We start from the raw sequence: 26693 nt of genomic DNA on the forward strand, positions 1-26693 counted from the left end.
CTTAGCCTCCCACAAGTCAGCTGATAGATAACCTGATAAAAATACTGAATCAGTAGTAGTCGATGGTCGCCAGATCTTTCAAATGCGCTGTTAAGCTTAAAACGTCTTCCACTTGTTTATTAGTGTCTGTTTGTATGTTCGACATCCCCTTCACCATAAAACCATGGTGGTTTCAGTAATTTGTTAAATAATTTTCACAACTCTTTATAGCCTTACCCAGTTGACTCGATCATTCAGTGTTGATTGGCCTGCCCATGAATCAATAATGGTGAATGCAGTAGGCCAAGAGAGCAAGCTAGTCTCGAATTCCATCAAATTCTTCAATTGCTACCTCCTGTTTAGGGCTTCTATTTTGTATTGTGAGGTCTGGCACTAGATAACCTAGATGTCCGAGATGAATCTGTACTCTAAACACTGGAGTGTGGATGGGTACACTCGTCTGCTACTTTCCAGTGTTGGAATTCATACCAGAAAGGCGGCTGTCACAAACTGAACAATCATCAACAACCTCGTTCATAGTGTTAGCCATAATGATAAGGCAACACTCCAGCACAACTCACAAGTATAGACAAAGCTTTGTACTGACGTCCTCCCTTTCCTTCCCCCATATCCAGGTTGCATGTACTTCTTGTAACTGCACTTTTGTAAGATAGGGTTGGGCCATACACTTCTGTGATCCATGACTGTTCACTTTTTGATCATAATCTGGAACCAAAACTCACAGCATGCAACAAAACTTACATATCCTACCACTACACAGCTTCAGAAGTCTGCTACTAATATGCAACCACACTCTGGTACCAATGAGGCGGTTATTATAATTATGGCACAATTTGACTTTGGGAGCAATGATGAATAGTGAATCAATAAACATGAATAAACACAAATCTTAGAAATAAAAAATTTAAAAATATTTGAAACAGGTACAGGATAGAAGAATCAAAGGCCAGTGGTAGTGGCAGTGCAAACAAGTTTTACACTGGGTGAAGGTGCTTTAGAATTCACACGAAGTTTGATTAAGAATATAAGATGCCTATTAGTAATTATTGTAATGGACTTAAAGGTTGCGTCCAAACCAACCTTTGCAGCAAGATAGCCGTGTGACTAATAAGCACAATGAACCGTATGGCGCAATGGTTGAACAAACACACCAGGTACAAGCTATGAAGTTTGTGAGACTTTAAATCATGTGGGTAACGAATTATACATGTATAGACCACATATGTAATGTCACATATATGAAATACAGAACACAAAATGTAGGTCTACACTTAAATGTCAAGCAGTTACATGGAAGCAAACAGTGGCAATACCCAGTAAGAAGTAGAGAATGAGTCAGTTAAGTGTGGAAGGCAAAAAGGTAAAAAAGTAAATAACAATAAAACTATTACACAGGTCACTAGTATAGTGAACATCTAATAACAATTAATGCAGATTCAGTAGAATCAGCTGGCCAGATGTCTTACAAAAACCTAAAATAGATATCTTTTCCAAAGGTGTATGAGGAATTCATGTTATCAAAACTGATCTGATGAGAGCAACAAGACTAATAATGGATATCGTGAGGCCCCCTCTCAGGGTCACTCTTGATTTCAATAAACAATGTTTTAATAACGACTGCCCTATAAAACACACACACACACACACACACACACACACACACACACACACAAAAGCAGCATTAAACACAATTCTAAAAAAGCAGTAAACACCAATAAATGAAACAAGTTTCCACCAACGGGCCAGAGACTCACTCAGGGCATTTATAACTAAAGCCATCAGCATTCGGGACAACGCAGTTAATTCTGACGTGCACGTGGAAGTGATTAGATTACATTAGAGTATATTCAGTTTTCGTTCCATAGACCCAAAAATGAGTTGATCCTCTTGGGTGTGCAACATGTGAGAATGTATAACGTAAAAAACAGAAAACATTTGAATACGGTAGTTACTACCCAGATCATTTGACAGGAGATTGTGGTAAATGGAAATACATTACACTAAACTGGAACTGGTAATATTTACAGATATAATACACTGTCAGGATGAAACATTCTATGCATTTTTAATAAATATGTCATAGAAAATTGCTAATCTTAACTGTTGTGACGATGTTCTGTGGAAACTGAGGGTAACAGACTTTTTAAGTAAGCTTGTACAACAGTCTCAATTAAGATTTTCATCTATAGAGCGGAAGGAATTATCTCTCAAAAAGTCTTCCACACCTGGTTTTTAATGATTGCTGGCAATTTCTTGAAAATGTGTTTTCCTGAATATTGGACCCCATTTTGGAAGATGTAAAGTGATTTTAGGTCTTTATGTACATTGGTCTTTGCTCCCAGTAATGATACTATGTTTTGAGCTATTGTTTGGAAATAGAGTTATATTGCTTGCAACAAATTTCATTGAGGAGCAGTAGTTGGAATAAAAGGTTCCACAAATAGGTTTCAAAATGATGTTCATTAATTTACACCACAAATGATTCTCATTACTCGCTTTCACACGTTAAAAACTTTTTCTTGATATCATTGGTTACCCCATAATTTGATCCTGCATGATGTAATAGAATGAAAGTAAGTAAAGTAGGCAAGTTTCCTATGTGTTCTAAATCTGACATCATTCTCATTGCAAATACAGATTTGTTTAGCAGCTTCAGTAATTCTGTTGTATCCCCTTCCAAACTGAATTTATTATCGAGTTGTAATCCCAGAAATTTAACATTATCAACATGCATGTTTTCATTGTTATTGTTGTGGTCTTCAGTCCTGAGACTGGTTTGATGCAGCTCTGCATCCTACTCTATCCTGTGCAAGCTTCTTCATCTCCCAGGACCTACTGCAATCTACATCCTTCTGAATCTGCTTAGTGTATTCATCTCTTGGTCTCCCTCTACGATTTTTACCCTCCATGCTGCCCTCCAATACTGAATTGGTGATCCCTTGATGCCTCAGAACATGTCCTACCAACCGATCCCGCCTTCTGGTCAAGTTGTGCCACAATCCTATTCAATACTTCCTCATTAGTTATGTGATCTACCCATCTAATCCTCAGCATTCTTCTGTTGCACAACATTTCGAATGCTTCTATTCTCTTCTTGTCCAAACTATTTATCGTCCATGTTTCACTTCCGTACATGGCTACACTCCATACAAATGCTTTCAGAAATGACTTCCTGACACTTAAATCTATACTCGATGTTAACAAATTTTTCTTCTTCTGAAAAGCTTTCCTTGCCATTGCCAGTCTACATTTTATATCCTCTCTACTTCAACCATCATCAGTTATTTTGCTCCCCAAATAGTAAAACTCCTTTACTATTTTAAGTGTCTCATTTCCTAATCTAATTCCCTCAGCATCACCCGACTTAAATCGACTACATTCCATTATCTTCGTTTTGCTTTTGTTGATGTTCATCTTATATCCTCCTTTCAAGACACTGTCCATTCCATTCAACTGCTCTTCCAAGCCCTATGCTGTGTCTGACAGAATTGCAATGTCATCAGCGAACCTCAAAGATTTTATTTCTTCTCCATGGATTTTAATACCTACTCCGAATTTTTCTTTTGTTTCCTTTACTGCTTGCTCAATATACAGATTGAACAACATCGGGGAGAGGCTACAACCCTGTCTTACTCCCTTCCCAACCACTGCTTCCCTTTCATACCCCACGACTCTTATAACTGCCATCTGGTTTCTGTACAAATTGTAAATAGCTTTTCGCTCCCTGTATTTTACCCCTGCCATCTGTAGAATTTGAAAGAGAGTATTCCAGTCAACATTGTCAAAAGCTTTCTCTAAGTCTACAAATGCTAGAAACGTAGGTTTGCCTTTCCCTAATCTTTCTTCTAAGATAAGTCGTAAGGTCAGTATTGCCTCACGTGTTCCAGTGTTTCTACAGAATCCAAACTGATCTTCCCCGAGGTTGGCTTCTACTAGTTTTTCCATTCGTCTGTAAAGAATTCGTGTTAGTATTTTGCAGCTGTGACTTATTAAACTGATAGTTCGGTAATTTTCACATCTGTCAACACCTGCTTTCTTTGGGATTGGAATTATTATATACTTCTTGAAGTCTGAGGGTATATCGCCTTTTTCATATATCTTGCTCACCAGATGGTAGAGTTTTGTCAGGACTGGCTCTCCCAAGGCCGTCAGTAGTTCCAATGGAATGTTGTCTACTCCGGGGGCCTTGTTTCGACTCAGGTCTTTCAGTGCTCTGTCAAACTCTTCACGCAGTATCGTATCTCCCATTTCATCTTCATCTACATCCTCTTCCATTTTCATAATATTGTCCTCAAGCACATCGCCCTTGTATAGACCCTCTATATATTCCTTCCACCTTTCTGCTTTCCCTTCTTTGCTTAGAACTGGGTTTCCATCTGAGCTCTTGATATTCATACAAGTCGTTCTCTTATCTCCAAAGGTCTCTTTAATTTTCCTGTAGGCAGTATCTATCTTACCCCTAGTGAGATAAGCCTCTACATCCTTACATTTGTCCTCTAGCCATCCCTGCTTAGCCATTTTGCACTTCCTTTCGATCTCAATTTTGAGACGTTTGTATTCCTTTTTGCCTGCTTTATTTACTGCATTTTTATATTTTCTCCTTTCATCAATTAAATTCAATATTTCTTCTGTTACCCAAGGATTTATACTAACCCTCGTCTTTTTACCTACTTGATCCTCTGCTGCCTTCACTACTTCTTCCCTCAAAGCTACCCATTCTTCTTCTTCAGTAATTCTTTCCCCCATTCCTGTCAATTGCTCCCTTATGCTCTCCCTGAAACTCTGTACAACCTCTGGTTTAGTCAGTTTTTCCAGGTCCCATCTCCTTAAATTCCCACCTTTTTGCAGTTTCTTCAGTTTTAATCTACAGGTCATAACCAATAGATTGTGGTCCGTGTCCACATCTGCCCCTGGAAATGTCTTACAATTTAAAACCTGGTTCCTAAATCTCTGTCTTACCATTATATAATCTATCTGATACCTTTTAGTATCTCCAGGGTTCTTCCATGTATACAACCTTCTTTCATGTTTTCATATGTCACACAAATGGCGGAAGGTAAACGCTTACAGGTTCTGAAATACCTGTGGTGGGTCTTTTCAAAGTTTATTGAGAATGGTATCTAGGCTCACGAGAAACAGATCCATCGCCACACGGGACGATCTCGTTAACGTGATTTTACGGTGTCAGCTCTCTCCGATGGCAGTTGTCCATTTCATTTGACTTGCCAACGATACAGTTAGTTTACGAAACCGGACGAAAGTGTAGTTCCTACAATAGCTCCATTAACAAGCACATTTCCTCACTTGTACATGTGCGAGTCACGTTTTTCTGTTTGTGATATACATAAATGTAAACTCCCGTATTCGTGGACATGTAATAAGACAGAAAGGAAAGATACGAGTCCAGTCAGTAAAGACAACAGCTTATAAACGTTCACCAATCAAACACACTCCAGCCAGAAAACGCAATTATATTTACATAAGATCAAGTATTACAGAAATAATTTCTATTAATTTCACAAGAAAGTAACAACGTTTTGGAGAACGTTACACTTAATTAAATCAAATCCTAGAGAGAACGACAAGTGTTTCTTTTTTTTGCGGATTTTCAATGTGCCTTTGAATTAAAATGGCTTGTTGTAATGAGACGCGAGTAAAAAGTCGGTAATAGATAAGTACGAAAATTCTTATACTATTAGTACGATGTTACCTTCTTCTTGTTACACAAGATCGTACCAATAGAGATTCATTCTCACTTTCAGTGTTCTGTACTTAGAAACAATGTATATTCATGGGGCGTAACAAAAAACCTATCGAATACGGGCTTCTTCCAAACACGACAATTATAATGCGGCGTCTTGCTTTATGCGGGCCTCAAGCTTCCTGCTTGTAACGTAGGGAACTTTCTTGATACCTACTGGTTCTACTTCACATGACACGTCACCGAAATACCGCAGAACTTACTTTGTGTTTCAATTCACGAAAAGGCTCCTCAGCGTGGTATAGCAGGAAGTGACGTCACGAAACACGTTAGCTAACTCTTCCGGTTTGCCGACGGCTTAAGAGCCAAGAAAGTCACCAGTGCACAGCACATTCTGATCTATTTTAAACGTTATAAAAGTCTGCCGGCCGGGTCTAATGTTTTAATGCTAAAGTTTTCTTTAGATTACAATTATGTTCCGCTTTTATGTCCAGGTCAAACTTCAGCACGTGACTCGCTGTCGTCTGAAACCCATGATTCACTGATAGCTCACTTGGAGGCTCTTCAGCGTGTTCCACAAGTAAACCTCAAACTAATAATGGAGGAAAATGATGTATCGCCTGCTCCCCAGCAGGTACTTCCAGTTGAAGGAAATACCTCAGTGGCAGGAGCGGCACTAGAGTCAGGTAAGTCTTTCTGCCATTCGGATCATGCAACTGCACTAGAGATTTCATTCCAGGGTTTCTGGAACGTTTGAATGCTACCAAAGCATCTTTTAAAAGGAATGGTTGTGAAATACCAACATAAATTATCTCTGGAAGAATGACAACGGTAACAGAAGTTGAACTCGGTGAAGATCAATTTAGTTTTCGGAGAGTTGTAGCAAAACATGAGGATATCAGTGAATTCATGATTTGTATTAAACGATTCTTTGAAGAAAACCTTACATCTATAGCTTGAGGATAAAATACAGGTCACGAGAACTTTTTCTCAACTAGCACAGAAATCACTCTGCATTTATGAGACCATGAAAAGAATACAGTGTTGCACAGTGGTTCGAATTCCTGACTCACTTTCTGACTGAATACCTCATAATCCTCTTCTGGCTGGTACCAAAACTGTTGGTGATACGTAGGGCGAAACCTGTGGCCTATGTATACCATCATCCAAGAGCTGATCAACAGATTTTCTTAATTACCTCATGTTTGGTGTTGGTAAATGGTAACTGGCTGTTGAACCGGCATCTAATCAATGTTTAGGGCCTGTATTTATAATTGTGAAGTCTGGCACTAGATAACCTAGTTGACCGAGATGAACCTGGAATCTGAACAGTGGAGTGTGGATGGGTACACTCCGCTGCTGCATGTAAGCGATGGGCTCCAGACCTGAAAGGAAGCTGTCACTAATCTCACCCATGATGTTAGCTGTAATGATAAGACCACCTCCCAGGTCGCCTCGCAAGCATTGTCCCACCTGTGCACGGCCTTCTTCCGTTTTCTCTCGCCCCCTCCCCCACAACCCTCCCCCATATACAGTTCGCATTTAGTTCTTGTAGCTGCGCTTTTGTAAGATGGGGTTTGGCCATACACATCTGTGATCAATGACTGTTCAGCTCTTGATCATAATCTGGAACATAAAAACCAAAACACAAAGCAAGCAATAAAATTAACATATCCTAAAACTAAACGGCATCAGTAATCTGCCACTAATATCTAACTACACTCCAGTACCACTTAGGTGGGAGGGAGCTGGTTATGGAGTGAAATTATATATACATAAACAGTAGTTCAGTAATAAAAGCAAATGAATGCCTTAAAATTACTAAGATCCACAATTTAACAGTTGGAGTAACGATGAATACTGAATAAGACATTATACCCAAGGTTCACAACATCATTGAATACAAATATTAGAAATAAAAATTTAAGAACATTTGAAACAGGTACAGGAAACCAGAATAAATGGCCAGTGACCATGCAAACAAGTTTTACAATGGGAGAAGCTGCTTTAGGACTGACACAAAGTTTGGTTAAGAGTACAAGATAACCATTGTAATTATTGTAATGGATCTTCAGGTTATGTCCAAACCCACCTCAGGCGACAGGCTGTCTATGTGACTGATAAGCACAATCACCATTACGCACCAATGGTCGAACAAACAAACAAAGTACAAGTTGTGAAATTTGTGAGACTTTAAATCATAAGGTAAACTAATTATAAATATAGAGGCCACATGAACAGTATCATATATTTGAAATATAGAACAAAAAAGGTAGGTCGACACTTTAATGTCAAGGGGTTACATGGAAGGAAACAGTAGCAATAGCCAGTGACAAGTAGAGAATGAGTTAGTTAAGCCTGGAAGGCAAAAATGGTAGAAAAGTAAATAACAATAGCATTATCACACAGGTCGCTAGTATAGTGAACAGCTATTAACGAGTGATGCAGATTCAGTAGAATCAGCTGGCCAGATTTCTTACTAAAACCTAAAGTAGATCTCTTTTCCTTATATGTATGAGGAAATTATGTTACCAAAAATGATCCGATGAAAGCGGCAAGACCAACTAATGCATTCGGCGAAGACAGTTCTCAGATAGACTCTTGATTTCAATAACCAATGTATTAAATAACAACTGTCCAGTAAAACACACACTCACACAAGCAGCATTAAACACTAATCTAAAGAAGCATAAAACACCAATAAATGGAACAGGGCCAGCATACTCCAGTTTCCGAGCAATGCTCCAGAGACCCACTGAGGGCATTTATAACTAAAGCCAACAGTAATTGGGACAAAGCAGCTAACTCTGACGTGCAAGCGGAATGGTTTAGATTACGTTAGAGTAGATTCACTTTTCGTTCCATAGACCCAAAAATGGGATGATTCTCGTCGTTGTGCAACATGTCAGAAAGTATAACGTAAAAAACAGAAAACACTTGAATATAATGGATATCACCCAGATCATTTTCCAGGAAATTGTGATAATTGGTGAATATATTACACTAAACTGGAACTGATAATATTTACAGAAATAATACACTGTCAGGAGGGAACATTGGTATGCACTTTTAATAAATCTATCATACAAAAAAATAGTTAATCTTAAGTGTTGTGACGAAGTTCGGTCGAAACTGAAACGTAACAGCCATTTTTACATAAGCTTGTACCACAGTCTCAGTAAAGATTTTGATCTATGGAATAGAAGGATTTGCCTATGAAAAAGCCTTTCATACTCTGTTTATGACGTGTTTTACATGAAAACAAGTTTTTAATGGTTGCTGCCAGTTTATTTAAAATGTGTGTTCCTGGATATTGAACCCTATTTTGGATCAAGGAAAGTGATTTTAAGCCTTTATGTAGATTGTTATCGGCTCAAATGGTTCACATAGCTCTGAGGACTATGGGACTTAACTGCTGTGGTCATCAGTCCCTTAGAACTTAGAACTACTTAATCCTAACTAACCTAAGGACATCACAGACACCCATGCGCGAGGCAGGATTCGAACCTGCGACCGCAGCGGTCGCGCGGTTCCAGACTGTAGCGCCTAGAACCGCTCGGCCACGCCGGCCGGCGATTGTTCTTGTCCATAGTATTGATACTATGTATTGAGCTACTGTTTGAAAATAGAGTAATATTACTTGCAACAAATGTCATTAAGAACCAGGGGTTGGATAAAAAGTTCCATGAAAAGGTTTCTATATGATGTTCTTTAATTTACATCACAATTAATTCTTACTACATACTTTCTCACCTCCAAAACTTTTGCTCGGTTTCATACGTTACCCCATAATCTGATCCTGTATTATGTAACAGAATGAAAGTAAGTAAAGTATGCCAGTTTTTTATATGACCTGAATCTCACATCAATCTCATTGCAAATACAGATTGGTTTAGGAGCTACAGCAATTCGGTTGTATGCCCTACCCACCTGAAATTGTTATCGAGTTATAATCCCAGATATGTTAACTGTTAACCTCTTCGACCTGCTGGTCTTCATATGTTATACACTTGCTGGAATGAAAACTCTTACTGGTTTTGAAATTGCAGTATTTGGTCTTTTGAAAGTTTGAAGAGAGTGGTGTACCGAGTCACAAGAAACAGCGCCATTGCCACACGGGACGATCTCGTTAACATGATTTTACGCTCCCAGCTCTCTCCGGCGGCAGTTGTTCATTTCATTTGACTCGCAAATGGTAAAGTTTGTTTACGAAAACGAACGCACGTAAAATTCCTACATTAGCTCCACTAACAAGCACATTTCCTCCCTTGTCCAAGTGCAATTCATGTTTTTCTGTCTGTGGTATACATAAGTATGAACTTCAGTATTCATGGACAAGTAATCAGACAGAAAGGATAGATACGAGTCCAGCCACCAAAGATATCAGTTTATAGACGTTCACCAGATCAAACCAACACACTCCTCACAGAGAACGCAGTTATATTTACGTAACGTCAAGTATCGCAGAAATCCTTTCTGTTAGCTTCATAAGACAGTCTAACAACGTTTTGGAGAACGTGAAGTTTTTAAAAAATTGCGTATAACACGCCTAGGGTGCTGTATCCATCTAACTTCTGCTCTGAAAGTTGGTGACTTTGCTCACTATGCTATGCTGTATCTTCGTTACAGGCGACTTTTATTTTAGCTTTTTGTGTTCTACAGGACTTAATGGCCGAAATATTATAAATTTATATTTAGTTATACAAAATCCTAAAAAGAACGACACACTTTTTTTGCGGATCTTCAATGTGCCGTTTCGTTAAAACGGCTTATTCTAATGAGACGCGAGTAATTACGCAGTAATAGGCAAATACGAAAATTCTTAAATCATTAGTACGCCATCTTTTTGTTACAAAAGATCAAACCTATAGGGATACGTTCTCACTTTCAACGTGCTGTGCATACACACAACATATGTTCATGGGGTATAACATAAAACCTATCGAATACGGGCTTCTTCCAAACGCGACAATTATAGTACGGCTTCTTGCTTTCAGCGTGCCTCAAGCTTCTTTCTTGAGACCTAGGGAACGTTATTGATACCTACTGGTTCTACTTTACGTGACATGTCACCGAAATATCGTAGAACTTCTTTTGTGTTTCACGTCACGAAAAGGCTCCTCACCGTGATATAGCAGGAAGTGACTTGACGAAACTTGTAGATTGACTCGTCCATGTTAGCTAACACGTCCTATTTTCCGACAGCTTAAGCGCCAAGAAAGTCATGAGTGTACAGCACCTACTGATCTACTGAAAACGTTATAAGATAACTACCTGCAGATTCTTATGTTTTGATGTCAAGGTTTTCTTTAGATTTTAATTACGTTGCTTCGTTTTTATGTCCAGGTCCTACCTCAGCGAGAGACTCACCACCGTCAGTAAGGTTTGATTCACAGACACTTGACTTGGAGACTCATCAGCATGAATGACAGTATCATTGGCAAAAATTCGAAGAGGGCTTCTCAGATTATCTCCTAAATCATTTACGTAGATTAGGAATAGAAGAGGGGCCTATAGCGCTTCCATGGAGATGCCAAGTTATCATTTGTGCTTTACTGTATGATTTTCAGTCGTTTACTGCGTACAGCTACCTTTACGATGATAAATCACGAATCCAGTGGCAGAACTTAGCAGCACGAAGTAGGCAGGCTATTTGATTACACGTGTTCCGACACGAACGGTGTTAAAATCCTTCTAGAAATCTATAAATGTGGAATCGATATGAGGTCTCCTATCTATAGCATTCATTATATAACGTGAATTAAGAGGTAGCTGTCTCTCACAAGAACGATACTTTATGAATCTGTCTTGTCTACGTGTCAACAGACCGAGGTAATTCTTTATCTTCGAATACAGTATTTGTTCCGGAACTCTACAGCAATTCGACGTCTCGGATATGGGTCTGGAATTCTGCGGATTGTTATTATTTCCTTTGTTCAGCATTGCTGTGATATGTGCAAGTTTCTTTCCTTTGGTACGGATTTTTCGTGGACTGAGCGATTGTACAAGATTGCTAAGTATGGGCTATTGTGTCAGCACACTATGACTGGAACCTTCTGTTTGGACCAGAAGACTTGCCATTATTGACTGAGTTAAGCTGCTTCTCTACACCGAGGACATCTGCCTCTAAGTTGCTCATTGACAGCTTTTTTTTATTAGAATTGTGGAAAATTTCTTTATCTGCTGTGGTGAAGATATTCCGGAAAACTTTGTTCAATAACTCGGCTTTAGTGACGCTGTCATCGGTTATATTACAATTGGTATCATGAAGTGAAGGTACTGACTGTGTCTTGCCAGTGGTGTACTTTACATAGGACCGAATCCTCTTGGAATTTTCTGTCAGATTTTGTTGTAGTGAAAGCATTGCGCGTAGAAGTTCGCGTTAACTTTCGAGTCTCAGTAAAACATCGCCAGTCTCGGAGAATTTGTGTTCTTTTAAATTTGGCAGGCTTGTTTCATTGTTGTGCTTTGCTCTGAGTTCCGTGAGGATCAGTACAATTTTTATTAACTCATTTGGTACAAATCTCTCTGAACAGATATTACGAACGAATATGTTAGTAAGTCTTTTCTGAACGTATTTGCCTGGCATGTAACTGCCTGAGAAAGCGAAATGTGTACGGCAGACTCTTCAAACAAGATGAGAATTCTAATCTTTTCAAACCTTGTGCAGCAGAGGAATTCTGAAGATGACATAGGTGCATCGGAAAATAAATGAGCTGGAACTGAGTGAGAGTGGGGGTAAAGCAAATGTTGGTCATAGTTCAATTACAATAAGAGTTCAGTTAGTCATGAAACGTCAAGAAGTAGCCAGTTACGTAAAATGAGTGAACTGATAACAATCGGAAAGAGAGAAGAAGGCTTTGAGGGCAACTTCAGATAGTTGCAAGCAGCAATAGTTCTATGGAGATGGAAAATCTAGCACGAGATAGAGCCAGTAGAAATGGAAGTGGTGTGTGCTGTGTTGTCAGTAGAGAACCGGTAACACCAGAGTTGTAGAGTCGTTCAGTCAGGAAAACTCAGTGACCTGGAACGTGGACGGCTAGTCATTCTGTGTCACCTGAGTAACAAATCCATCAGGAACATTGCAGCCCTAATAAGTTAAATTGTAAACACACCTTGTTACTTTCATTTCAAAACGTATTTACAATCTTTTGCAGTTATTTAACAACGACAGTGATTGTTAGATTTTCGTCATGTAATTTTCAAGTTCTAACATGGTTTTTGAAATGTTACATTTTATTGTACTAAATTATAGTTAACAAGTGCCGGAGGCTGTGTTATCTCTAACAATGTGTTTCCTGATAGCTGCAGAGTGTTCTTACTGATTTGCATAGGGACTGATAACCATACAGAGCTGTTGTCTCTAGTGCCTCTTGTAACTGTTTTGTATAGTCAAACGACTGTACCGGAAAAAGAGGGGAGAACCTACAAGAAGTTACGTTATGTGGGTTGGATACAAACCGGTACACTGAAACTCGTCTAGTTCGGATACATTTGAGCATGATAGTACCTAAACATGTCTGCTATCCACTGTAAAAAATTCACGTCAAATGCAGGGCTGATGTTTCACTATTCCAGAAAGTCCTAACACAAGATACAATTCACACTAACAAAAATGAAGACCTGCCTTGTTTCTTGCAAGAAATTAATTAGAAAAAAAATGGATATCCCATTTGACGGTGATGGCTGAAAGCTATAGGGTTCTAAACACTACCATCTGCTTCAGTTTGAAGAACCTGGTTTTTGAATCTCACTTTCTATCGGTTACACATCATCCAAGGGAAAATACAGCTAAGATACCACCTCAAGAATATTATTCAAGCCGGGCACAAGTTTACAATCCTCTGGACCACATTTATAATCGTCTTCGTGTCTTGAGTTATCACCATCGTCATTACACTGATCATTACTTCATTTACCAACACCATTGGCCGTATGTCCTGTCCTCTGCTCTACCTGTGCGAGACGCTCATGTAAAGCATGTGTTCCTCCACACTCACACATGTTAAATTCGTATTGTCCTTACTTGAATTTTAGCATAGCTTTTACCTCTTCAGATTCCGCTACCGAAACAGATAATACCTCATCACTGGTGTTCTCTGCGTTTCATAGGTAACTTTTCAATGCAATTAAAGAAGTTCAGAAGGCAGGAGATAGGATTCTGCAGGAAGTAAAGCAATGAGGAACGGTTGTGAATTCAGCTGGGGTAGCTCAGTCGGTAGAGCACATCACAGCGAAGGGCAAAGTTCCTGGGCCCGAGTCCCGATCCACCACACAGTTCTGACTTGTCTTGAAGTTTCAGTTACTCAAGCATCTTGTAATTTTACACAGTCCAATTCTCAAATTTAAAGTTGCATCCGTCGGTACTAACGTTAAAACGTCGAATTTACCTTCGAAATATGGCGTCAGAGAATCTTGTTCTGTAACTGGCTCCCTAAGGCTCCCAGTGTTCCCTGCGCTTTCAATATTACCATGAACTACCATTTTTCTGTTTACCTTTCCGCTGCTTTTTTTAAAGCTCATATATACCGCTGCAACCCCTGTTCTTATTTCAGTTCCTTCCACACCTGTGTAGAAAGAATTTGCTTCGCTTCTTATCAGTTGTAACCGAGAGCCTTATATTTAATTCCCTAAATATTTCTCCTTGTTTCTAAATATTTTTACTGAAACCTTCTGAAAAACTAATAAGCAATACATCGAGAAGTAATGACGGAAATGAAAGAAACGTTCGAGAGTGAGATGAAAATTCTTTTTGAAAGGCATCAGAGATAAAATTCTCTGCTCACGTTGCTACCTTCAGTGAAAGCGAAAAAGTATGAAATGCATAATCTAATGGGTGCCGATTATGGACTGAGAGTAGACGGGGAAAGACCAGAGTAACTAAAAATTGGAGAAATGAAAATAACGATAATCTTAAGATCAAAACTGGTGGCCACAAAGAAGACGAAGTAAAACTGCTTCTGCTACCTTGGAATCAAAAGTCCTATGACGGACGGAGGAATAACGTCAAAGGAACCAGACTAGCATGTGAAAAGAGTAAACTAGCAACGTATAGGTGTCTATCGATATCAAACATGGGTCTGAAATTCTGGAAGACTTTTCTGCGATGTACGTACGTTTGAAACATAGCATTGTATGGTAATCAGTCATGGACAATGGAAACAAAAGAGTTTCGAAAAATTTGAGATGTAGTGCTACAGAAGAAAACTGAAAATCATAACGATGACAAGCTTCAAATGGCTCTGAGCACTATGCGACTCAACTTCTGAGGTCGTCAGTTGCCTAGAACTTAGAACTGATTAAACCTAACTAACCTAAGGACATCACACACATCCATGCCCGAGGCAGGATTCGAACCTGCGACCGTAGCGGTCACGCGGTTCCAGACTGAAGCGCCTTTAACCTCAAGGATGAACATACAAAAAACACTGACGAGAACGTGGGAGTGTTGTAGAATGTGTGGTAAGGCATCAGGGAGTAACATCTATGGTACTACAAGGAGTCTTAGAGAGCGAGAACTATGGAGGAAGATAAAGAGTGAATACATACAACAAATAACTGAGGACGCAAGATGCACGTTGAGATAAAGAGACTGGCGCAGGCGAGGAATTCCTGCGGAAAATATCAAGTCAGTCAGAGCACTGATGACTGAAATGAAAATATTAACAGCAAATCTCCTGAAACATCAAATTAAGGATTCGTGACTAGTAAACCCATTAGCTGCGACCTCTTGCATACCCATTTGTATAGTCTGGGAGTAGGTAGTCAGGACGGGAAACCCAGATATGTTACTTACACTATTTGCTGACTTTCGAAAGCAAATTGCGTACCATTCAGTTCTAAGGTAACGCAGTCCATAAGATATTCTTTACTTTGGGTGTTGGTTATGGATTATAGTCAGGTAGTCGGAACCACATTGTCCTGTTAGTAGTCTCCGGCGACTTATCTGACATGCAAATTCGTCCCAAATAACTTAGTCACAGAGAAAGAAAACAAAAGGCAAAACCACAGTCAGGTCTTTAAAAGAAAAAGCTGTAGAAGCCATTTCCTCAGAATTATTCTAACTACAGTTTTCTCCCTTCCAAAATTCGTCACACATATCATTATCCCCTCAGTTACACAAATGCACAAAATCGACAAAATTTTCGAAACATTTACACCAATACACATAAAACCACGGGGGACAGAGCCATCACACCGACGTCATCTCAGACGCCGTCGCAATCTGTTCCACCGCGCGACCGTGGCGTGGGGCGCGGACAGCGGAGGGAGCGAGCCGCGGGCAGAGAGTATTTAAATTGGCCGCCGCCGCGACCGAACCCAGTTCCCTCAGAGCAGCCGTAGCGTACGGATCTCCGTGCCGGCACGTTCACAGGAGCTCGGTCCGTCAGTTCAGCTGATGATGGCGACATGTATGATCGCCGAAATATTGTGCCCGTTGGACACTGTAGACAGGCAGTACACCCGTGGATATTTTGAGAACTATTACTTTCATTTTTGTAGGTATAATATGTCTTGGCACGTCTCGACAGATGTAAGAGAGCAATCCCATGAAGAGTAAAAATACCTGCGTCCAAAAGGTGAGAACTGACTGCCATTCGAACTCGCCAGTTCAGTTACTACAGCTTAATGAATCTGAAGGAGAGAAAGGATAATGACTTACATACTGACTTCATGGAGGCAAAAGGTAGTCCTGAAACGTTTGCTTTTCTTCTAGAGCAGCCAGTAGTCTCTGAATTGACATTCTTTTCAAACTACACAAAGCGGTAGAAACCAGTAAGTTAAAAAAAGAGGAGCAACATGCTCAGGAACATGAAAATAGGAGATCTCGATTTACAAGAAATTTCAAACAAGATGTATTAAACAATAAACGAGTTTACAGCATAAAAAAGCAGTAGTTTGACATATAATTCAGTCTGTTCTCAACATGGAAATAAACAGTCAGCTACGCAGTAAAATTCGGGGAATGTATCTCCAAGTTACGCATTATCATTCACAGTACCAGACTGCATCGTGTCTTCTAAGATAACCATGTGGTAAAGTGTATTACCATCGAAAAGTAGTAAACAGTCATACATACAAACTGACCTGCAAAGGAGTTTTCCGTTTTTCAGACCAGAATAAGAACGCTACAGTGCCATCGGCAGTAAGCTTGTTTATGTTTCCTGACAAGTGGCAGGATGCAGAAGATTTCATTAATTTAATGTAAAAATCACGAAACCGGTGAAATTGGGCGTGATGTATTCATTTAGCAACAATATTGATAGCTACATTTGGTGGGTGCACATGTGTGAGAATTTGAGCAAACCTTAATGAAAACAGTCTTAATTTCGTATATCGGAAATCAATAAAAAATTGTCAGGAGTACAGGTATTAGTTATGCTCAGAAAATTATGATCTAATGTTCTGCACCATTGTAGGTGCTTAAACGTACTTCGGTGGACATGTTCACCGCAAAACTACGTTAAAACCGGATTGGCACACACTCAACTCACAAACGCCAAAAATACGGCCACTTGTTACTGATTTTAAGATCAAGCCCCATGACCTCTAATATTCTGAAGTGAAAAAAGGATTGGCACCAAGTCCTTGTCTTCCAAGTTCCCCAATACCCGGAAATATCATGGATTAAGGTACCATGTTAAGAGCAGTAATTTCTTCTATATTCCTTCGTACAATCACTGTGAAGTTATTTTGAAAATCATTACTCAAAGGCAAGGTAACTTAATTCTAAAAGGGAACGTAGTTGAAAGTAGTGTCCCTCAGAAATTCCTATAATTAGTATCTACACACTCAAATGTGCTCCAGCTGACAAATAAAGTTGATGCTACGATACTAACGCTGAACTGCAATCGTTAATCAGAGTAATGAATCTCTTAAATAACATTTCATTTCCTTCGTCGTATCACTACATGATGAACTGCAACCTCACTTGCTTTACTTCCCTTTCGTAAGAAGACTTGACCCGGTCAACAGCCTTCCGTTAGATGCTGATCTGAAGAAGATGGATGGGTTCACTTAAGGAGAATCTTCGCACCGTCGGCAACTTAACACAATACACAAGACCAAAGAAAATTGCCCTGTGGGTGCAGTTAAGCTTCTATGCCTATTCACTACATCACAAAAAATTGGCAATCCTGCTCAAGCAATGAGAGAGTCGCATTCAACTACAATTTATCAGGCCTCTGGCAACCCACATCAGGTTAGGAATCAGCAAACATGCTGGAACTCTCAAGCAGAAGGTATAAGTGAAAAAAAAAGATTCATTTTATTTCCTCAAGACTAGCTACTGTCTCAAACAGTTAGCAAAATGCAGAGAAATTCTCCGAAAACTGGACGAATTCTATGAAAGAAATCTGACAGATGTATTTAAAATATTTCAATGCTTTCTCCAGAATAAGAGTAATTGAAGTTCACTCATTACGTCCAAGTTTCAGTGATATTGCAGGAATTAGTCTTCATCATTAAGCAATTTTGTTGGCACCATTTGAAAATCATTAAAGACTATGAAACTTCCTGGCATATTAAAACTGAGACTCGAACTCGGGACCCTTGCCTTTCACGGGCATATGCTCTACCAACTGAGCTACCCAAGTACGACTCACGGCCCGTCCTCACAGCTTTAATTCAGCCTATACCTTGTCTCCTACCTTCCAAACTTTACAGAAGCTCTCCTGCGAACCTTGCAGGACTAGCTAGCACTCCTGAAAGAAAGGATATTGCGCAGACATGGCTGAGCCACAGCCTGAGGGATGTTTCCAGAATGAGATTTTCACTCTGTAGAGATTATCTGCTACTAGAGATCAGCAATGATGGTTCAACTATATTAGTTTCAACTATTGCATGAAAATCTTACGAAACTGGCGATCCGAGCCCTATTAGATCCGACGACGTACCGAAAACTAAGCGCAGCGTATCACACGGAATACGAATCTATTAATCAAGGCGTCTTCTCTACCGGCTGACATACAGAGAAACCTGCGCAACACAGAAGCCCTACCACCTCGACTGTATGGATTACCCGAGATCCATAAAACAACGTTCCACTAAGATCAGTTGTTAGCGCTCCTGGCTCGCCGACAAATAAACTGGCAAAACACTTTGCCTCTCTACTCGAGCCATACGTGGCGAAGACTGACGCATACCTAAAGGACTCAGGACATTTCATTGACAAGCTTAAGAAACTTGCACCAAACGACATCCTGGTCAGCTTTCATGTTGTTTCTTTGTTTACGAAAGTGCCACTCAGTGACGCACTGGAACATATCGGTTCCAGTTTCTCGCAAGACGTCACAAAGCTCTTCCATGCATGTCTCACCACGAGCTATTTCACGTGGAATGGTGATTTCTACGAGCAGCAGGAAGGCGTCGCCATGGGTGGTCCTCATAGTCCAGTGGTGGCCAACTTCTTCATGGAACAATTCGAAGCACAGGCACTGGAATGGGCGACTTGCAAACCTAAGGTGTGGTACAGATATGTCGATGAAACTTTTGGAGCCATGTTGAAGAACACCTCGCTGACTTCCTAAGACACCTGAACAGCCTCCATATAAACATAAAATTTACCGTGGAAGTAGAAAAGGACTAAAAACGGTCATTTCTAGAAGTGCTGGTCACAAGGAATGGTGAAAACCTAGGACACAGCGTGTATAGAAAACCGGCACACACGGACCGATACCTGCACAAACTATCAAACCCCCCGAGCCAGAAAAGAGGCATGATTAATACGCTCGAAAGGCGAGCAGGACGAATATGTGAATCGCAGCACCAAAGACGCGAAATGAAACACCTGGACAGTGTTCTGAGGAGCAATGGGTACTCCACAAATTATATTAGAAGTGGAACAGACCCAAACACTTGGCGAAGTAAGGAATCAGAAAAAGAAATCTCGGGTACGGCCTTTCTGCCATACATTCCCTTAGTGACGGACAGAATCGGCCGTATATTGCGCGAACATGGCGTAAAGACGATTTTCAAACCGGCAAGGAAGATCTACGAGTGACTTAGAACGGCAAAGGAGAAAAGTGACACACTTGCAATGTCGGGAATGTAACGTATACCATGCACATGCGGAAAAGTTGATGTCGGAATGACAGGACGGTCAGTCAACACCAGGATCAAAGAATATAAGCGACATTGCAGGTTAGGGCAGGTGGAGAAATCGGCCGTGGCGGAGCACACACTGAGTGAGACGGACCACGTAACAAAATTCGCCGACACGGAAGTTCTGACTATAAAGAAGCACTATCACACGCGCTTCTTCAGAGAAGCTGTAGAAATACAAAAACGCGCGAACAGCTTCAACAGGAAAGAGGAAAGCCTTAAGGTAAACGGATCATGGCTTCCCGTACTGCAGCGAACGACCGTAGCAGGTAGCAAGAGGAGAAACGCACTGTAAATGACCGCGGAGAAGCCGTCGGACGTTGTCGCGCCAGGTACATATAGTCTGCGGCCGCGAGCTCGGCTCCAGTTCACCACCGGCAATGGAGGGTGAAGCTCGACAATGCCAGCCACTCGTGCTGGCGAAACGTCAGTAAAATCATTAGATGAACTTCGGCCGAAGAACCCGAGACAGAAGCCAATATGCAGTTTGTCAAGAAGTGGCCACGAAAGCCTCAACAGTTTTGTTCTATTGGTTTATTTAAATTACTCAGTAATATATAAATATTATCTGAACCCATGTTCTTCCTGTTTCAGTCATATAGAATTAGGTACTATCCGTCACCATGTCTATAATCCTACAACGCTTCTCAATAAAGTTTACCAACATTTTGAACAAATTTCAATAGAAATCAAAATAAATATTTGGATCTTACAACGACAATTGACTGAGTAAGTGTAGTCAAATTTTAGACATTGAAAGAAAAAAAAACTTTCAGGTATCCCATTTTATAATCGAACGTGTCTGTTCAACGTATATAGCATTGGAACCAAATAGTAACATACAAAAACTTAGTTTAGAGAAATAAAATTAGATCAGTTAACAGCAGCTGTGCAGGTATTGATTGAGTGCTTGCATCTGGACCTCGAATCTTGGCAGCTATGATATCAAGCGAATTTATCAAAATGCTCCATCCTGTTAACATGCTTAATCCTGAGTTCTTGGATTCAGTTATTAAGATTTATTATTGCGTGTATCAGATGCAATTGTGCCGGAATCTGCAAATGTACCTAAATTAACACCCTGAATTATGGAACAGTATTCCACGTGCAGACATTAATTAATTTAGATGATAGAAGTAAACTATCTTGCAGTTATTGGGAGAGTAATAGGTGCGGGCAAATCGGAAGTATTTATCGCAGTACTTCGCCTTGTCGATACGCATAATTCTAGGTCCATGGATTCAGTAAAGTTAATGATTGTAGTTCTTATTCCAGATGCAGCTACACCGTCAGCCGCTAATCTGCCTGAATCTACTCCTGGAGTTGTGGCAACACCTTCACCAGTGCTGGCTGGAGACACTACACCAGGACTTGCACAACAAGGCATACAGGGACTAGAACCAGGATCAGGTACCTTACAGTACAGTTTAAAACACACTCACCAGCAACGAGAAACCCCCGCTTTCTCCAGGATTAATATCATTGCGTTTGGCTCGCTTTTCAGTATCTGTATCCGTTCTGCCTGTGATAATGTATCACAATGACTCACTTATGTATTTATTTATGACCACTGGACTTGCCGGCCGAAGTGGCCGTGCGGATAAAGGCGCTGCAGTCTGGAACCGCAAGACCGCTACGGTCGTAGGTTCGAATCCTGCCTCGGGCATGGATGTTTGTGATGTCCTTAGGTTAGTTAGGTTTAACTAGTTCTAAGTTCTCGGGGACTAATGACCTCAGCAGTTGAGTCCCATAGTGCTCAGAGCCATTTGAACCATTTGAACCACTGGATTTATACAGATCTAGATCGTTGTTGAAAGAGTCACTTTCGACCCAATTACAGTGAGGATGAGCGAAAATGCACATATTCTCATACAGGATATTTCTGTATCTGCTAATACTGGAGCAGTTATCGCCGATAGGATCTGCGCCTATCACTCTTTGCCATACCAATATCTGAACGTAAATGACGTTGCGTACCTACTGAGGATAAGCAGAAACGTTATGTTCAGTGTTTCGTATACGTTTCTACCAAACTACTGCGTTAGTTCTCTGTAGGTATAGTTCACGGCAGAGTGCTGCTGAAGACGGAAGATTACTCCTCATCGACGGCCCTTATTGTTGTGTGGTGACATTCATTGGAAAACATATCAGAAGGCCGAATTCACAGCATGCACATTTTATATTCCGCATAGTGCATGGCCTACTCACATTAATCCATTTCTTTTTTTGTAACTTGAGTCGTCAGTATTCTAACTGGTTTGATGGTTCACGAAACCAGTTCCTCTCTTGTGCCAACCACCTCCTCCCAGAGTAGCATCTGCAACCTACGTCCTCAGTTATTTGCTGGATGTATTCCAGTCTCTTTCTTCTTCTACTGTTTTTTCCTGTTGCATTTCCATCTAGTATCAATGATGTCATACTCATAACAGCTGCCACATCATCCTGTGCCTTCTCCTTGTCAGTGTTTTCCATATATCCCTTTCCTCTCCGATTCTGCGCAGAACCTCCACATCCGCCCCCTAACCAGTGCACCTAACTTTCTGCATCCGCCTATGGCACCTCATTTCAGACGCTACCATTCTCTTCCGTTCCGGTTCTCCAACAGTCAATGTTTCACTACCGTACCAGGCTATGCTCCAAACGCAGACTCTCAGAAATTTCTTCCTTAAAATTAAGCCCTAGGTTTCATGCTGGTTGACTTTTCTTGGCCAGGAATTCCCTGTTTAACAGTGCTAGTCTGCCTTCGATGTCCTCCTTGCTCCGTCCGTCATTGGTTATTTTTCTGCCTAGGCAGTACAATCCCTTCAGTTCGTCTACTTCGTGACCATCAATACAAATGTTAACTTTCTCGATCTTCTCGTTTCTGCTACTTATCATTAATTTCGACTTTCTTCGATTTACTCTCAATCCGTGTTCTATACTCATTTGACTGTTCATTCCATTCAGGAGATCATGTAATTCATCTCCACTTTCCTTATCACCAGCGAATCGAATCACTGATTTCCTTTCATTTTGAATTTAAATTCCAGTACTGTACCTTTCTTTTAATCCCATGATTGCTTTTTCGATGTACAGACTACATCCATCTCTTACACCCTTTTTAATCCGTGCACTTCATTCTTGTTCATCCAGTCTGATTATTCTCTCTTGGCTCTTGTACATATTGTATATCATACGTCTCTCCCTATAGCTTACCCCCATTTCTTTTCATAATTTCGAACATCTCGCGCCATGTTACATTGTCGAACGTTTTTTCCAGTCGGCAAATGCTATAAACGTGTCTTGACATATCCTTAGTCTTGCTTCCATTATCAACCCCAGCGTCTGAATTCCCTCTCTTGTGCCTTTGCCTTTCCTAAAGGCAAACTGATCATCATCTAACACACTCTCAGTTTTCTTTCCCATTCTTATGTATACTATTCTCGTAAGCAACTTGGATGCGTGAGCTGTGAAGCTAATTGTGCCATAATTCTCGCAGTTGTCTACTTTGGCAGTCTTCGGAATTGTGTGGATGATATTTTTCCGAAAGTCAGATGGTACGTCGCCGGACTCATACATTCTACACAGCAACGTGAATATTCAGTTTGTTGTCACTTCTCCGACGATTTTAGAAATTATGATGGAATGTTATCTATCCTTTCTGCTTTACTTGACCATAAGTCTTCCAAAGTTGTTTTACATTCTAATTCTAATTCTGGATCCCCTATCTCTTCTATACCGACTCCTGTTTCTTCTCCTATCACGTCATCAGACAAGTGTTCCCCCTCACAGAGGACTTCAGTGTAATCTCCTCACCTCTCCTCTCTCCTCTGGATTTAAGAGAGGTATTTCAGCCTTAATGTTAACCATCCTTGATTTTAATTTCTTTCGAAGGTTGTTTTAATTTTTTCTTATGCAGAGGGAGTCCGTCCGACAATCATTTCTTCACTTTTCACACAACAATTTCGCATTTGCTTCCTACGTCAATCACAGTTATGTATTCTTCAATTCACTAAACATTTTTTATGCTCACTTCTTTCATCGATCAACTGAGATATTTCTTCTGTTGTCCATTATTTCTTCGCAGTTACCTTGTTTGTACCTGTGTTTCCATCTCAGACTTTTGTAATACCCTTTGTGGAGGTGTCCTTTCCTCTTTAACTATACTGCCTACTGAGCTATTCCTTACAGCTGTATCTGTAGCCATACAGAATTTCAAGCGTGTTTCGTCATTCCTTAGTACTTTCTTATCCCACTTTTCTGCGTATTGATTCCTCCTCACTAATTTCTCAAACTTCAGCCTCCTCTTCATAAAAGCTTCATAATGACTGCTCCTGGTTACGTCTTACAATCCAGTACCTGATTTCGGAATCTCTGTCTGGCCATGCCGTAACGTATATGAAATCTTCCCGTACAACCCGGTCTTTCCAAAGTATGCCACCTCCTCTTGCGATTCTTGAACAGAGTATTCGCTATTACTAGCTGAAATTTATTGCAGAACTCAATTAGTGTTTCCCCTCTCTTATTCCTTGTCCCAAACCCATATTCTTCGGTAACCTGTTTTCTTCTACTCCTTCCTCTACGTCTGCACTCCAGCCCCCTATAACTATTAGATTTACATCTCCCCTCACGTACTGTATTAGCCTTTTAGTAACTTCATATACTATCACTACCTCTTCATCTTCAGCTTGCGACGTCGGGATGTATAGCTGAACTATTGTTGTCGGTGTTGGTTTGCTGTCGATTGTGATGAGAACGACCCTGTCTCTAAGCTCTTAACAGTAACACACTCTCTGCTCTACCTTCCCATTCATAACGAATTCCACTGCAGTTATACCACATTCTGCTGCTGTTGATAATAATTTACACTCATCTGACCAGAAATCCTGGTCTTCATTCCATTTCAGTTCACCGACCTCTGTTATATCCAGATCGAGCCTTTGCATCTCTCTTTTCAAATTTTCTAGCTTCGCTACCACTTTCAAGCTTCTGACATTCCACGCCCCGTCTCATAGAACGTTATCCTTACGTGGGTGATTCAATCTTTTTCTCTTGGTCACCTTCAGTTTATCAGTAGCATGGGCTGTGTGGCGTGGGCTGGGCGTTTTTTTAGGTTAGAGGATCTCGGGAAAACACAAGAGTGGTCTCAGTCACAAAGGGTTCAGGCTGAACACCGGAAGAACGTAGATACAGGAACCATTGGTATAACAGTTGTAAATTGTCGTAGCTGTGTTGGGAAAGTACCAGAGCTCCAAGAGGTAATGGAAAGCACTGCTGCTTAAATCGTCATAGGCACTGAAAGCTGGCTCAAGCCGGTTATAAGCTCAGCCGAAAATTTTGGGATGAACCTAACGGTGTTCAAAAAGGATCGGCTAAACACGGTTGGTGGTGGCGTGTTTGTTAGAAGTAGTTTAACTTGTCGCGAAATTGAAGTAGATACTTCCTGTGAGTTAGTATAGGCATAGGTCATTGTTGGCAACCGGAATAAAATAATAATTGGATCCTTTTACCGACCTCCCAATTCAGATGGTACAGTTGCTGAAAGGTACAAAGAAAACTTGAGTTTGATTTCAAACGCGTACCCGAATCATACGATAATAGTTGATGGTGACTAACTTTTACCCTCGATATGTTGGCGAAAATACATGTTTCATTCCGGAGGTACGCATAAATTATCATCCGAAATTGTGTTAAACGCATTCTCTGAAAATTATTTCGAGCGATCAGTTCAGGAACCCACGCAATTGTAAACGGTTGTGGAAACACAGTTGACCTCTTAGTAACAAATAATCCTGAGTTAATAACGAACATCAAAACCGATACAAAGATTAGTAAACACAGGGCTGTCGTAGCGAAGTCGAATATTGTAATCCCCAAATCCTACATAAATAAGCGAAAAATATACCTGTTCAAAAAGTAGATAATAATTCACTTGACGCCTTTCTGAGAGACAATCTCCACTCATTCCAAACTAATAGTATCAGTGTAGACCAGATATGGATTGAATTCAAAGAAATAGTATCGGCAGTAGTTGAGACATTTATACCAAAAAACGGAGCTGATTCTCCTTGGTACACAAAACAAGCTAGAACACTGTTGCAGAAACAAGGAAACAAACATGCCAAATTTAAACAGACGCAAAATCCCCAAAATTGGAGTTTTTTTTTTTACTGAAGCTCAAAATTTAGCGCGGACTTCAATGCGAGATGCTTATAACAGTTTCCACAACGAAACTTTTTCTCGAAACCTGGGAGGAAATCCAAAGAGATTCTGGTCTATATGACGTATGTCAGCGGCAAGAAACAATGAATGTCTTCTCTGCGCGATAGCAATGGAGGTACTATCGAAGACAGTGCTGCCAAAGCAGAGTTACTAAACACAGCCTTCTGAAATGGCTTCACGAAAGAAGACGAAGTGAATATTCCAGAATTCGGATAGAGAACAGCTGCCAACAGGAGTAACGTAGAAGTAAGTGTCCTCGGAGTAGAAGAAGGAAAAGACTGGAATACATCCCGCAAATAACTGAGGACGTTGGTTGCAAATGCTACGCTTGGAGGATAAATCCACGTATCTGTATAGCTGTGGTTTCCGTAGCCTTCTGAATCGACTTGCCGTTGATCATTGTTGATTCTTCCGCGTGTAGGGGCAGTATTCCAGCCCAAGGAGGAATGAGTGCCCAGAAACTCTGACCGTTCCTTCGACCTCATTGACGAGGCCGTTGGCAGAAAGATGGTAACTTCTGTGCCGGAGTTCTTGGTCTTACAGATGCGCCGCGAAAGCTGATTATTAATCAAAAATTAAGCAATGGTGGATTACGATTCTGGAACTGAGGACGTTTTGAATACTAATCAAAGACGCCACCCCTAGACCATTCGCTGGCTTGTTAACGTCAAATTTCGCCGCCCTCTCA

General features: G+C 40.5%; 1 protein-coding gene across 1 annotated transcript in view; it reads left to right on the forward strand.

Moving 5' to 3' along the window:
* The window catches only part of LOC124623016, a 109955-nt gene that overhangs the window by 14923 nt on the left and 68339 nt on the right, over nucleotides 1-26693 (forward strand). The window contains exons 3-4 of the mRNA XM_047148807.1: nucleotides 6196-6387; nucleotides 21080-21214. Coding sequence (XP_047004763.1) covers nucleotides 6196-6387; nucleotides 21080-21214 — 327 coding nt within the window. The remainder of the gene's footprint in view (nucleotides 1-6195; nucleotides 6388-21079; nucleotides 21215-26693) is intronic.

The sequence above is a fragment of the Schistocerca americana genome, chromosome 7, assembly GCF_021461395.2.
Source record: "Schistocerca americana isolate TAMUIC-IGC-003095 chromosome 7, iqSchAmer2.1, whole genome shotgun sequence".
In the NCBI taxonomy this organism is placed as follows: domain Eukaryota; kingdom Metazoa; phylum Arthropoda; class Insecta; order Orthoptera; family Acrididae; genus Schistocerca; species Schistocerca americana.